General features: G+C 40.1%; 1 protein-coding gene across 1 annotated transcript; it reads right to left on the bottom strand.

Annotated features, from left to right (window-relative positions):
- Positions 1–2,206: 2,206 nt before the first annotated feature.
- On the bottom strand, positions 2,207–6,875 carry LOC116407758. The gene is made up of 4 exons (XM_031893740.1): positions 6,296–6,875; positions 5,708–5,834; positions 4,513–4,577; positions 2,207–2,775 (listed from the first exon to the last, which is right to left on the bottom strand). Exons 1-4 carry the CDS (start codon positions 6,612–6,614, stop codon positions 2,360–2,362), a joined length of 927 nt encoding a protein of 308 aa, XP_031749600.1. The 5' UTR covers positions 6,615–6,875; the 3' UTR covers positions 2,207–2,359.
- Positions 6,876–12,871: the final 5,996 nt, after the last annotated feature.

Raw genomic sequence — 12,871 nt, forward strand, 5'->3', positions numbered from 1 at the left:
GCAGTGTATCAGTAAATCTAGAGCAACTGAGTAATCACTGGAGATGTTTAGTCACAACTTCAATGATTACTCAGCAAGTCTAGTTGCTCTAGATTTACTGATACTACATATATAGTAACTATTATCACAATTAGTATCAGTAAGGAGAAGGATATGAAACAAAATGGAAGGGGGCAGTGAGCACAAACCTGAATGAGCAGAAGGAAGAGGAGTAACAAGGGTCTCTCATTCTCCTGCCAGTTCATACATTTTAACAAATTTAAAAAAATTATACAAACTCCAAAAAAGGCTGTATTGTGTTTTTTTCTTTAGGAGATGTTATATGAATATATTTGTTTGACTGAACAATATATTTTACATAAACCTTTATTGTTATGCAATTACATATATAAAAGGGGGTATCAGTAGTTCAATTTATACTTCCTTTATAGACAGAGGGATTTGTAGTTCATCTCATACAGTGTTTGTAAGGACCATTTTATCCAAAATAGCACATTTAGGTTTGCATGGCTAGAATACTAGGGATGCACCAAATACACCATTTTATGAAAAGATAATAATATTAAAATCAAAAATTCCTTCACTTGTGAACACAAAAGGTCACATTCAGTTGCCCAGAGCTCTAATACCTGCCACATTGAATCCAAATACTGCAAAAAATGCTAGAATTGGACCAGTCCTGGAGTCCTGCAGTCCGGTAGTACTGTATAATTGATTTAAAAGCTCCAACAGCCAATTTACTTGTATGGGACTTTTTTTAGGGGGGGGCAGGTGTTGGGGGTTACTTTAAAGAAGTAACCTGGGTCCAACAATCTGATTAAACAGTGGGGTTTACATGGGCTCATAGGACAAGCAGGCCTATCAGTGGGCCCCATACATGGGCAAGTGAGCTGCTGACTAGGTGAGGAGGGACCAAGCGTTTATCAGCCCTAATACGGCCAGCTTTGCCCTTTATGAAAAAAACCCATGACTCCTAATATCCCTATATTTTACAGCATCTGTACATTGTTTCCCATGTCATTTTGTTTTGGGATAAGTACAGGTATGGGACCCATTATCCAGAATGCTTGGGACCAAGGGTATTCCGGATAAGGGGTCTTTCTGTAATTTGGATCTCCATACCTTAAGCCTACTAAAGAAATCAATAAAGCTTAATTAAACCTAATAGGATTGTTTTGCATCCAATAAGGATTAATTATATCTTAATTGGGATCAATTACAAGGTACTGTTTTATTATTACAGAGAAAAGGGAATCATTTAACCATTAAATAAACCCAATAGGACTGTTCTGCCCCAATAAGGGGTAATTATATCTTAGTTGGGATCAAGTACAGGTACTGTTTTATTATTACAGAGAAAAGGGAATCATTTAACCATGAAATAAACCCAATAGGGCTGTTCTGCCCCCAATAAGGGGTAATTATATCTTAGTTGGGATCAAGTACAGGTACTGTTTTATTATTACAGAGAAAAGGGAATCATTTAACCATGAAATAAACCCAATAGGGCTGTTCTGCCCCAATAAGGGGTAATTATATCTTAGTTGGGATCAAGTACAGGTACTGTTTTATTATTACAGAGAAAAGGGAATCATTTAACCATGAAATAAACCCAATAGGGCTGTTCTGCCCCAATAAGGGGTAATTATATCTTAGTTGGGATCAAGTACAGGTACTGTTTTATTATTACAGAGAAAAGGGAATCATTTAACCATGAAATAAACCCAATAGGGCTGTTCTGCCCCCAATAAGGGGTAATTATATCTTAGTCGGGATCAAGTACAGGTACTGTTTTATTATTACAGAGAAAAGGGAATCATTTAACCATTAAATAAACCCAATAGGGCTGTTCTGCCCCCAATAAGGGGTAATTATATCTTCGTTGGGATCAAGTACAGGTACTGTTTTATTATTACAGAGAAAAGGGAATCATTTAACCATGAAATAAACCCAATAGGGCTGTTCTGCCCCAATAAGGATTAATTATATCTTAATTGGGATCAATTACAAGGTACTGTTTTATTATTACAGAGAAAAGGGAATCATTTAACCATTAAATAAAACCAATAGGGCTGTTCTGCCCCCAATAAGGGGTAATTATATCTTAGTTGGGATCAATTACAAGGTACTGTTTTATTACTATAGAGAAAAAGGAAATCAATTTTAAAATTCTGAATTATTTGATTAAAATGGAGTCTATGGGAGACGGGCTTTCCATAATTCGAAGTTTTTTGGATAATGGGTTTCTGGATAAGGGGTCCCATACCTGTATATGATTTTTTAACTTCAACTACTGAGGTGAGGAGGCTATGTTAGATTTAGACAGTATAGTATAGATTAGGCACTTTCTATTTCAATATCAAGAAATTGGGCACTTGGATTTTTTTGCCTTTTCTTGCTTTGCCCTTGCTTCCTGTATTGCCTTTTGCCTTGCCTCCTGTATTGCCCGTTCCCTTTCTTCCAGTATTCCCCTATCCCTTGCTTCCTTTACACCCCTCTCATGTGCATATGTAATAAGGAACCCTTTCCTTTCTATTCTTTCCTGAATGGGATCCAATTTGTCTTTCATTCGAAATTCAACATTTTTAAGGGACTTATAGAGACACCGTAAAATCACTTTATGTTTTCCTCTTGTTTTCATGTTATCCTCTTGGGTGTAGTTTTCTAAAGGGTAGACGCTCCCTGCCCCCATATCTCTAAATTTATCTTTGATTTTATTCAGCTCAGCAGCAGGGATACTTAATCCATGGGTCACAACAACAGTCGGTTCAAGTCCTGTAAGGAAAAATAATGAACATGTTCAATATTTCTACCTTTTTTCCTCCCGCCTATATCCCTCCCTGGTTTGTGTTTAGCTCTTTAAAATTTCACTATACACTGTCCCAAACCGAATCTCATCCAAAAGAGCTTTGAGACAGGCTTTCAGGAATATATAGAAAACATGCATTCTCCAAAACTGATCCAGGCTTCAGATTGCCCCTGTCAGGCCACTGTTAGACTCACAGTTTGGGAACCACAGCCTTAACCCCATGTATTGCCAGACAGTTTTTAAACATTTTGTGCTCTTTCACTTTAGGGGTCTTTCCTACAGGGGACTTTTAGTTTACCTGGAAAAACAATATATTGGGGTTTTTTCGGGACAACCTAAGCTTTCAAAATATGGTAGAATTTTTGTGTAATGCCACTTCTGTAACAAGATATAGGCTTCTAAATGTCTAAAAAATGAAGAAAAAGAATATTTTCCATAATATAAACATATATCAGAAATGTGAATTATTGTATACATAAAAATACAACTGATTTGGAAAGTCCCATGTCTCTTGAACGTGCCAATACCAAATATATATAGTTTTATGGAGATTTCTCACTTGTATAGGGCACAAACTCCCAGCAGTACACTAACAAATTCCCAAAGCACTGCTCCAGAAAGATGCATACTTTATATTTCACTTAGAGTCGAAAGAACAGATTCTGATGAATCCAAAATAGGCACAACTGTCTTTCTACTTCAAATTACCATATTGCAATGTTTTCCTAAATGTACCAGTTTTTATAAAATTTGTAATAAAAAAAACAACAAAACACAAATACAAGAGTATTGTAGAAATGATACCTATATTGGCTAACAATAAAAATACATCGCAAGCTTTCGGAGCTCTAAGGCCCCTTTTGTTTTGTATAAATTTTGTGAAATTTTTCAAGAATCATTTTAAAGCTTCCAATCTACAGCTTCTTATTGCCCACATTTCATTAGGTACCAAGATAAAACACCCTAAATATGAATGCCAGCAGTCAGCTTAACAGTTTGATGCCCAATGTGCATAGGTTTACCTAAGTATGTGGCATGTAGGGGCCCCAATGGGAAAATACCCCCATATGATCTATCATTTCTGTTATTTCAGCTATTGCAAAATCAACACATTTCTAGCATTTTATGTGGGATAAAGCTATAAAGAAGTACATCCATCCCAGAAAATCATATATTTTTGGAAAGTACACATTCCCCCGAATCTAACGTGGGTACCCATGTCTTTCTACTTCAAAGTACTAAGCCACAAAGCTTTTATAAAATTGGTGATTTAGAAACTTCAGAAAATCACATCAAAACTTCCGCTTTGCACTTTTCTTTTCTCTAGAAAGTCTTTAGGTTTGATGCCCACTGTACATATGTTTATCAAAGCACATGGCACTTACAGAGCCCAAAATATACCTTGCCTTGCCACATTTATCTCACACAATTTTTTACATACAAAGGTAAATCTCCCCAAATAGGAACACCTAAGGTCTACTGAACAGTTCGATGCCCAATATACATAGGTTTATCAAAGTCTGTGATATTTACTGACCCCAAATAAAAGTAGTGCATATGGTTTTTTTACCTGCCAACTCAGCTTCTGCAAACATAATTAATAAAATACATTTAATTAAATGTTCCAAAATAGCATTTTTAGGTTAAAGAAATAGTGGAGAATATATTTATATTATTCCCTGGCATTAAAGAGCAAGTTTTACCTGTAATTTTTTTGGCACAGGAAATGATCTCCCCAATCTCTGCATCTAACATTCCTGCTTTTGCGCTGAAAAAGTAGACAAACCCAGATTCAGAAATATCCATATACTATTCATACAATATATACATATCATGTACTAAATGTGCACATTTTATTTTCCAGTTATTCATCACTATAGTGAATTGGCAGAAAGTAAAGTGGGAGTCATTTTGCATCATACCGTATATACTCGAGTATAAGCCGAGTTTTCCAGCACTCAAAATGTGCTAAAAAAGGAATCCTCTGCTTATCCTCGAGGCAAGCAAGTATTAGAAAAATAAGGATGACAGATTATTCCTGATTTATACCTTCCTAGTGAGTTTATTCCGTTTGGTGCAAGTCAGTTGTGTGTGTAGACTGAACACACTAAGGTTAACCCTGCAAGTAAGAGGTACGCTTGCTACTATAACCTTCTGAGGGGCACTGTAGCACGCTATAGCTCTACAACAACTTGCTGCAGCCGCAGAGAATCAGAACAATGTGTGCAAATAACAGAGCAACAATCTGCAGCTACAGTAGCATATGCATTCTGCAGCATTAGTACTCCAGTGGGTATGGCATAACATACAGTTATGGCAATATACTTTAACAGGGCAAAACTGTGCAGGACTATAGATATTAACCTGTACAAGCTTGCATGTGGTTATCTTATGTTGGATGCGCCTCATTTTCCAGCCCACACCTTGTGTTTATTAATATGGTAGTTATGTAAGCACTTGTTAGTGTCCTTTTATTAAATAATTTGATTATTGAAACTTAGCAGTAGCGGCTGCATTTCCCACCCTAGGCTTATACTCGAGTCAATAAGCTTTTCCAGTTTTCTTAGGTAAAATTAGGTACCTCGGCTTATATTCGGATCGGCTTATACTCGAGTATATACGGTAATTATAAATGTTAATGGTCCTTTACAAACCACTGCAAGAGCAGCAAGGAATACTGGGTGCAAATGTGTGCAAATATTTACGATTTTTATCAAAGGTACTTGTGTCCAAACATTCTCCTTGCACTGAACACTGGGGTAACGCCTTGTGTCAATAGCAGCTACAGACCTGCAGCAAAGGAATCACCATTTTTTGTGCCAAGTACATTGGTGAGTTAGAAATAATCACCTCAACTTGTGTGCGAATTGCAGGAAACGGTGCTGCATTGTATATTACCTGTACACAAATATTGGAACAATAAAATCTGTAGCACATTCCTGCTTCTCTGAAGCTAAGACTTTATTCATCATATCAGAAAAATTTGTTTGCCATACGACTGGTGAGTCCAGTGGTAAAAAGTTTCCTGCACAAAGAAAAACACATACAATTATAATTACGATACACTGCTATCTGCAAAGGCCTTGTGAGCATTGTTTACATTATTTATTTAACCTATATGTATATTAGGCCACCATATTTGCAAATGGAGCAAGTTGCAGGAGTAACTGGGCAGATCAGGGGCATAGTTAAAATCTATTTAAGCAAAAAACACTGCTAGCATTAGGCATACAGAATGGAAATAGCATGTATTTTGTAATGAATGCGGCAATCACAGTACAGATGCAGCCAGCAAGTTTTTATCTCACCATGTCCAGACACCATTTTTTGACGGTTCTAGAGTGCAAAGACTTGCCATAAAACACAATAGAAAACGTCATAGACCATGAGCCACCTGGTGGAGACAACATGGGAAAGGATCTTGGCTGCATCTGTATGTCATTGTGATTTGTATAGATGACTGTTTTTTTTCTGCCTCTCACATACCCAGCTGCAGGTAGATTTCTCCTATCTCCATTTTGTCCATTTTCGCAGCTCCCCTGTTATCCACCAGAGTCACATTGTTTGCCAGCAGATAGGAATTTCTCATCAATGTCTCGGGTCCTTTGATGGAATCGGCAACTTTTGCATATTCCGCGTATTCGGCGTCGTCCATGACGTACTTACAGGAGTTAATGAAGGAGGATTTGCCGTGACCTGCGTAGCCAAACAGCTGCAGTAGGACCCTGGTATAGCCCTGATTCCCCAGGGGGCAGTTATCCAGGCTGAAATCCTTAATGTACTCCTTCATCTGCTCTGGCTCCATGGCTGGGTCTCTCCTAACTCTGAGCTCTCATTTGGTTTTGTATTTATTGAGGGTAATTCAGATAATCATTAACATCTGTTGGTTTCGATTTGACGTGTGATATTGGCTAAACGACTTTCTCTTGGCTTTATCCCACTAGAATTACCTTTTACCGTAAGCAACACCATAACAAACAGGCTTATCTCACTGAGGAAAGGTTTAATTGAAGGGAGACTTATGGTTTAATATTCCACCAGTTGCCCAAACCCTAAATGCCATACAGTTATTTGCCATAGAAACTATACCCCTTTTCAGAGGAGAGGGGTGTGCTAATAAATAATGTTCAACTAATGGTTTCCCCTCCAGTAGAAAAGTATCATCAAGGAAACCTCTTCTTTCTCCTGATTCTAAAGGTGGCCATACAAGTTAAGATCTGCTTGCTTGGCGATCTTCTCCCGATATCCCCACCTATGGGTGGGCGATATCGGGTGAATTCAGGCTAACTTGGTTGTTTGGCTCTGGGGCCAAATGATGGAATTAGAACGCCGGTAATAGGCGCGGCCGGTTCAGGGACTGCATTCACGAGCCAATGTGTTCCTCGATCCAACTAAATTTTTTAACCTTCCCGTTTGATATCTGCCCGCTTACAGGCTTACTGTATAATTACGCTTTGGGTCAGTAGAATTCTCAATGGTGAACTGGTTTCCATCTGTTATTACATTTTTCATGGCATAATACTAGGGATGCACTGAATCCTGTTGCCGCAAAAACCAGTGCACTTTTCCCTTTTGATTTTGACGAACACTTTTCCTGGATTGCCCTGGTCACATACGCCTGAGCCTTAGCCCATGGACCAGGAGATCCCTGCATATACTTTACAATCTCCCCTCAGCATGTGACCTTGGCAATCTTTATAGCTAAGACATCCATTATTTTAACAAAACAATAACTAAAACAACACAATACCATACACCCATAAATAGGAACTAAATGCCATGCATTGCTCTCCTGCCTGGCTCGCCAAATCTGTAAGATTTTGACTATCTATCTGTTATCTATCTTTCTATCATCTATTTATATATCTGTTATCTATCTATCTATATATATGTTATCTATCTATCTATCCATCTATCTATCTATCTGTTATCTATCTTTCTATCATCTATCTATCTATATATCTGTTATCTATCTATCTATCTAGTGCATTGTAAAGGATAGCTGCATGAGAAGTGAAGATCGAGGTGGCGTAACGGTAGCATGGTAAAATAATGAGCGTGGCATATAGCGCAAAGCATTGAGCGTGACATATAGGGGCTGATTTACTAAGACACGAATTCCGACCGAATTGGAAAAATTCCGATTGGAAAACGAACATTTTGCGACTTTTTCGTATTTTTTGCGATTTTTTCGGCGCCTTTACGTCTTTTCGGAAATTATCGCGACTTTTTCGTTACCAATACGATTTGCGCGAAAAAACGCGAGTTTTTCGTAGCCATTCCGAAAGTTGCGATTTTTTCGTAGCGTTAAAACTTGCGCGAAAAGTTGCGCTTTTTTCGTAGCGTTAAAACTTAAAAGGCGCGACGTTTTGCGCAAGTTTTAACACTAAGAAAAAATCGGAACTTTCGGAATGGCTACGAAAAACTCGCGTTTTTCCTCAAAAATCGTATTGGTAACGAAAAAGTCGCGATAATTTTCCGAAAAAATCGCAAAATACCGATCATTACGAAAAAAACGCAATCGGACGCATTCGGCCCGTTCGTGAGTAAGTAAATGGGCCCCATAGTGTATAGCTATATGCCATGCTCATTATTTTACCATGCTCCCGTTACGCCGCCTCGATCTTCACTTCTCATGCAGCTATCCTTTACAATGCGCTGACTAAGCGCTACTGTTACTCGCAAGCTTTGGCATACGCGGCAGCAGTGACATGGACAGATAAGTTTGTCCTGTATCTGGCAACTTCTCCCTCATGCGTAAACTCTGGCATTCTGGTGTGCGCTATTACCTATTCTCTCATCCACTCATTACTACTACATTAAGTTATAACCATAGCGGTGTGGCACGTGTGAGTTATAGTTCAGTACCTATAGGGATCAGCTCTTTCATTCACGTTTTTTTCCAGCACGGGTACTGTACACTTGTTCCACCTAAACATCTGTTACCCTATCTACATCAGTTGTATATTTTATTTTCTAACTTTTCATTATTCTCTCTTTCTCTTTTTATCATTTACTTGACATAGTAGTGTTGTACACTCCCACTTGATGATGTCATACTGGTTTTGGCACCACTTTTTGGGTTTAATTGGGGGATTTGTTTGACACAGAGTCACTTTGAGAAAGGCTGCTGTGCCAGCCGAAACGTTAGTTGTTTGACCAATAAAATTTTTTTTTATTTTCTTATAAGTCCTGTGAGTGCGGGGTATCTATTTGCATTATCTCTATTATAATTCTGCACCCAGGCATCCTTACTCTGCCGATACGTGAGTGCCTGATCTCTTTGGACTTATATATATATATATATATATATATAAGAGAGTCCACAGATTGCTACCATGTCGCTGCCCCTGTGCACGGAATACCATATAGATACCGAATCAAACACAACCAGCACCAAGGGTCTTGTGGTTCAAATAAATATTAGTGTATTATATTTACATATACAACTGACGTCCCCAAAAGGGACCGAAACGTCGGTTGTACATGCAATTATAATACACTAATATTTATTTGAACCACAAGACCCTTAGTGCTGGTTGTGCTTGATTTGGTATATATATAAATATATATATATATATATATATTAATAGTATTTAATCACCCCTCATACTAGGGTTATGGTTCTTTTGAGAAGCAAATAATTCACACCAATAAGCGCATATTACAATGAATATACTGACTAACAAACCAGTCAACTGCAGTTCCAACATGCTCTCCCTGGTTGCTCCTCCAGATGGTCCCCCCAGGTTCTCCCCTTGGCTACTGTCCAGTCTACATTTATACACCTTTCAGCCCCTGCCCCACATACCAACTGATCAGATGGGGTTGATAAGAACCACACCTAGCCTTTGTTCAGCTACTGTTGAGTTACTTCTCACATAGAGTAATGAGTTTTTTATGGCTCCAGTAGCCAACATACTGCCCCGCTGCAATTCCCAGAAAACCCCTTTGATATGGAGATTTGGCTTCGGGTGTGACTTGGACAACTGGTTTTTAGTAATCATTACAACCCCCCCATACTCAGTGTATAACACATAAATGTGTATAAAGCCGCAAACACATATGTTTATAACACAAATAATGGCACCCAAGAGGAGCGATTTCTTACACTTCTCCAGTTTACAACCCCAATTTGTGTTTATAATACAATTAATGGCACCCAAGAGGAGCAATTTCTTACACTTCTCCAGTTTACAACCCCAATTTGCCAGTTTATTACTAGCACTTTGGATTGTGTTACATTTTAACCAAGCTGGTTTCACTTTCATTCTGAGTATATAATATTGGACACACAATGTCTGTAATCATGGAGAGTAGGGGTGGGCTTGCCTTCAACACTTTTTTTGTGTTAGATATACTGCCCCTTTAACAAGAAACTATGGGCCAAATTAAATTCAAAAACAATAAATTCAATTCCAGATTTTGCTAGAGACTTCAATGGCTCTTCAAAAGCCATGAGATACGATTTTCAAACTGAATTGCAAAGAGCCCTATATATGAGACAACATCACTAGCTACAAGGTCTCTTAAAGGCACAATGACACCAAAAAATAAAAGTGTTTTAAAGTAATTACAACATAAAGTAGAGCTGTCCTGCACTGGTACAGCTGGGGTGTTTGCTACAGAAACCCTACTATAGTTTATATAAATACCCCGCTGTGTAGCCCCGGGGGCAGCCGTTCCTGCACCGGTACAGCTGGGGTGTTTGCTACAGAAACCCTACTATAGTTTATATAAATACCCTGCTGTGTAGCCCCGGGGGCAGCCATTCCTGCACTGGTACAGCTGGGGTGTTTGCTACAGAAACCCTACTATAGTTTATATAAATACCCTGCTGTGTAGCCCCGGGGGCAGCCATTCCTGCACTGGTACAGCTGGGGTGTTTGCTACAGAAACCCTACTATAGTTTATATAAATACCCCGCTGTGTAGCCCCGGGGGCAGCCATTCCTGCACTGGTACAGCTGGGGTGTTTGCTACAGAAACCCTACTATAGTTTATATAAATACCCCGCTGTGTAGCCCCGGGGGCAGCCGTTCCTGCACTGGTACAGCTGGGGTGTTTGCTACAGAAACCCTACTATAGTTTATATAAATACCCCGCTGTGTAGCCCCGGGGGCAGCCATTCCTGCACTGGTACAGCTGGGGTGTTTGCTACAGAAACCCTACTATAGTTTATATAAATACCCCGCTGTGTAGCCCCGGGGGCAGCCATTCCTGCACTGGTACAGCTGGGGTGTTTGCTACAGAAACCCTACTATAGTTTATATAAATACCCCGCTGTGTAGCCCCGGGGGCAGCCGTTCCTGCACTGGTACAGCTGGGGTGTTTGCTACAGAAACCCTACTATAGTTTATATAAATACCCCGCTGTGTAGCCCCGGGGGCAGCCATTCCTGCACTGGTACAGCTGGGGTGTTTGCTACAGAAACCCTACTATAGTTTATATAAATACCCCGCTGTGTAGCCCCGGGGGCAGCCATTCCTGCACCGGTACAGCTGGGGTGTTTGCTACAGAAACCCTACTATAGTTTATATAAATACCCCGCTGTGTAGCCCCGGGGGCAGCCATTCCTGCACTGGTACAGCTGGGGTGTTTGCTACAGAAACCCTACTATAGTTTATATAAACACCCCGCTGTGTAGCCCCGGGACAGCCATTCCTGCACTGGTACAGCTGGGGTGTTTGCTACAGAAACCCTACTATAGTTTATATAAATACCCCACTGTGTAGCCCCGGGGGCAGCCATTCCTGCACTGGTACAGCTGGGGTGTTTGCTACAGAAACCCTACTATAGTTTATATAAATACCCCGCTGTGTAGCCCCGGGGGCAGCCGTTCCTGCACTGGTACTACATCAGGGCACATAGCATGAATGGTTCCCACAGTACAATACAAATAAGGGCTTATGGGTAGGTAACAATAATAGGACATAAATAAGCTATACTGTGGAGGCACACCCTGCCCAATTCCAAGCATCTCTTTCACTTTCCATCTGACTGGATCAATTGCTACTGGCTTAACTCTCTCTGTACCACACTGGCAATTAAAGGGGATGTAAACCCGGCTGCGTAGCACTGCTCAATAGAGATGTGCAGGTCGGCCCGATACCCATTAGTCTGTCACGTTTAGGCCGACCTCGGCACATCAATTGCAAGTTGCACGCAACCACAACCTTACACTGCCCACTTGCTCTTCCAGCTCTCTAATTTATAGGCGTGTGCCCAGCACGCCCCACCCGTTTTGTGACATTGTGGGTCGGGTAACCAGCTCTCTAGGGCCCGCATTGGCAGCATTGAAATGCAAGAGAATCCTCCAATGAGAATCCCAGCTGATCTGTATAAATCCGGCTCCCTGTTCTCTGTTCCTGCAATTGGAGTTGGGAGCATTAAGCACAGTTTCCCAGCACTGAACAAGTCTGTCCCACACCAGGATAAACACCTTGCTCCTTTGCTCCAAGTCTGTCCATTGAAGCATCAGGCCATAGAGACCTTACCATTACCTAGACTCCCATATAAGCTTTAGGCCTTTGGGCATCCACTTTCTAAGCAATTCAAAACCAGTCTCAGTCTTACTAATTGCTGCCCTCTAGTGACACACAAAAAAATTGCATGTAACTGAATACTAGGAAAAGAACCAACTTGCCTGTCCAGTGTGGCTGCCCCTGCTAGGTTAGTTTGCAGGGCCAAAGAGTCTAAGTACCTGGACAACTACAGAGCATAGCCAAAAGACATACAAGTCAGTGTTGTTAAACAGCATGTTACCAGACTACACAACACTCCTCTGTATTCAGAAATACATTCAGCCAGGTTGTTGCTTATAACCAGGCACAGACCCAGTGCAACTGCAAAGCCAAGTTAATTGCATAGACTTGGCTGGTAGTGCCAGTACAGGCAAACAGTCACACAATTAAACTATGGCCTCCAAGAGTAGCTACCGTCTAATGTCATTCTAACAATAATTCTAATAAAACACATCACCCTTCAGAAAATCCTGGCGATACCCACTGGAGGTTCAGAGCTCTAAATACAAAAAAAGGAAAAATTTATATTTGTCATGATA

This window comes from Xenopus tropicalis, chromosome 9 (genome assembly GCF_000004195.4).
Source record: "Xenopus tropicalis strain Nigerian chromosome 9, UCB_Xtro_10.0, whole genome shotgun sequence".
NCBI lineage: Eukaryota > Metazoa > Chordata > Amphibia > Anura > Pipidae > Xenopus > Xenopus tropicalis.

What these genes read in the sequence shown, in the direction of transcription:
- LOC116407758 (XM_031893740.1), bottom strand. Translation starts at nt 6,614, where the DNA reads ATGGAGCCAGAGCAGATGAAGGAGTACATTAAGGATTTCAGCCTGGAT. An exon ending in AGAAATCTACCTGCAGCTGG is followed by an intron (nt 5,835 to 6,295) that starts GTATGTGAGAGG and finishes TTCTTTGTGCAG; the next exon opens with GAAACTTTTTACCACTGGAC. An exon ending in CTGTGCCAAAAAAATTACAG is followed by an intron (nt 2,776 to 4,512) that starts GTAAAACTTGCT and finishes TTTTCCTTACAG; the next exon opens with GACTTGAACCGACTGTTGTT.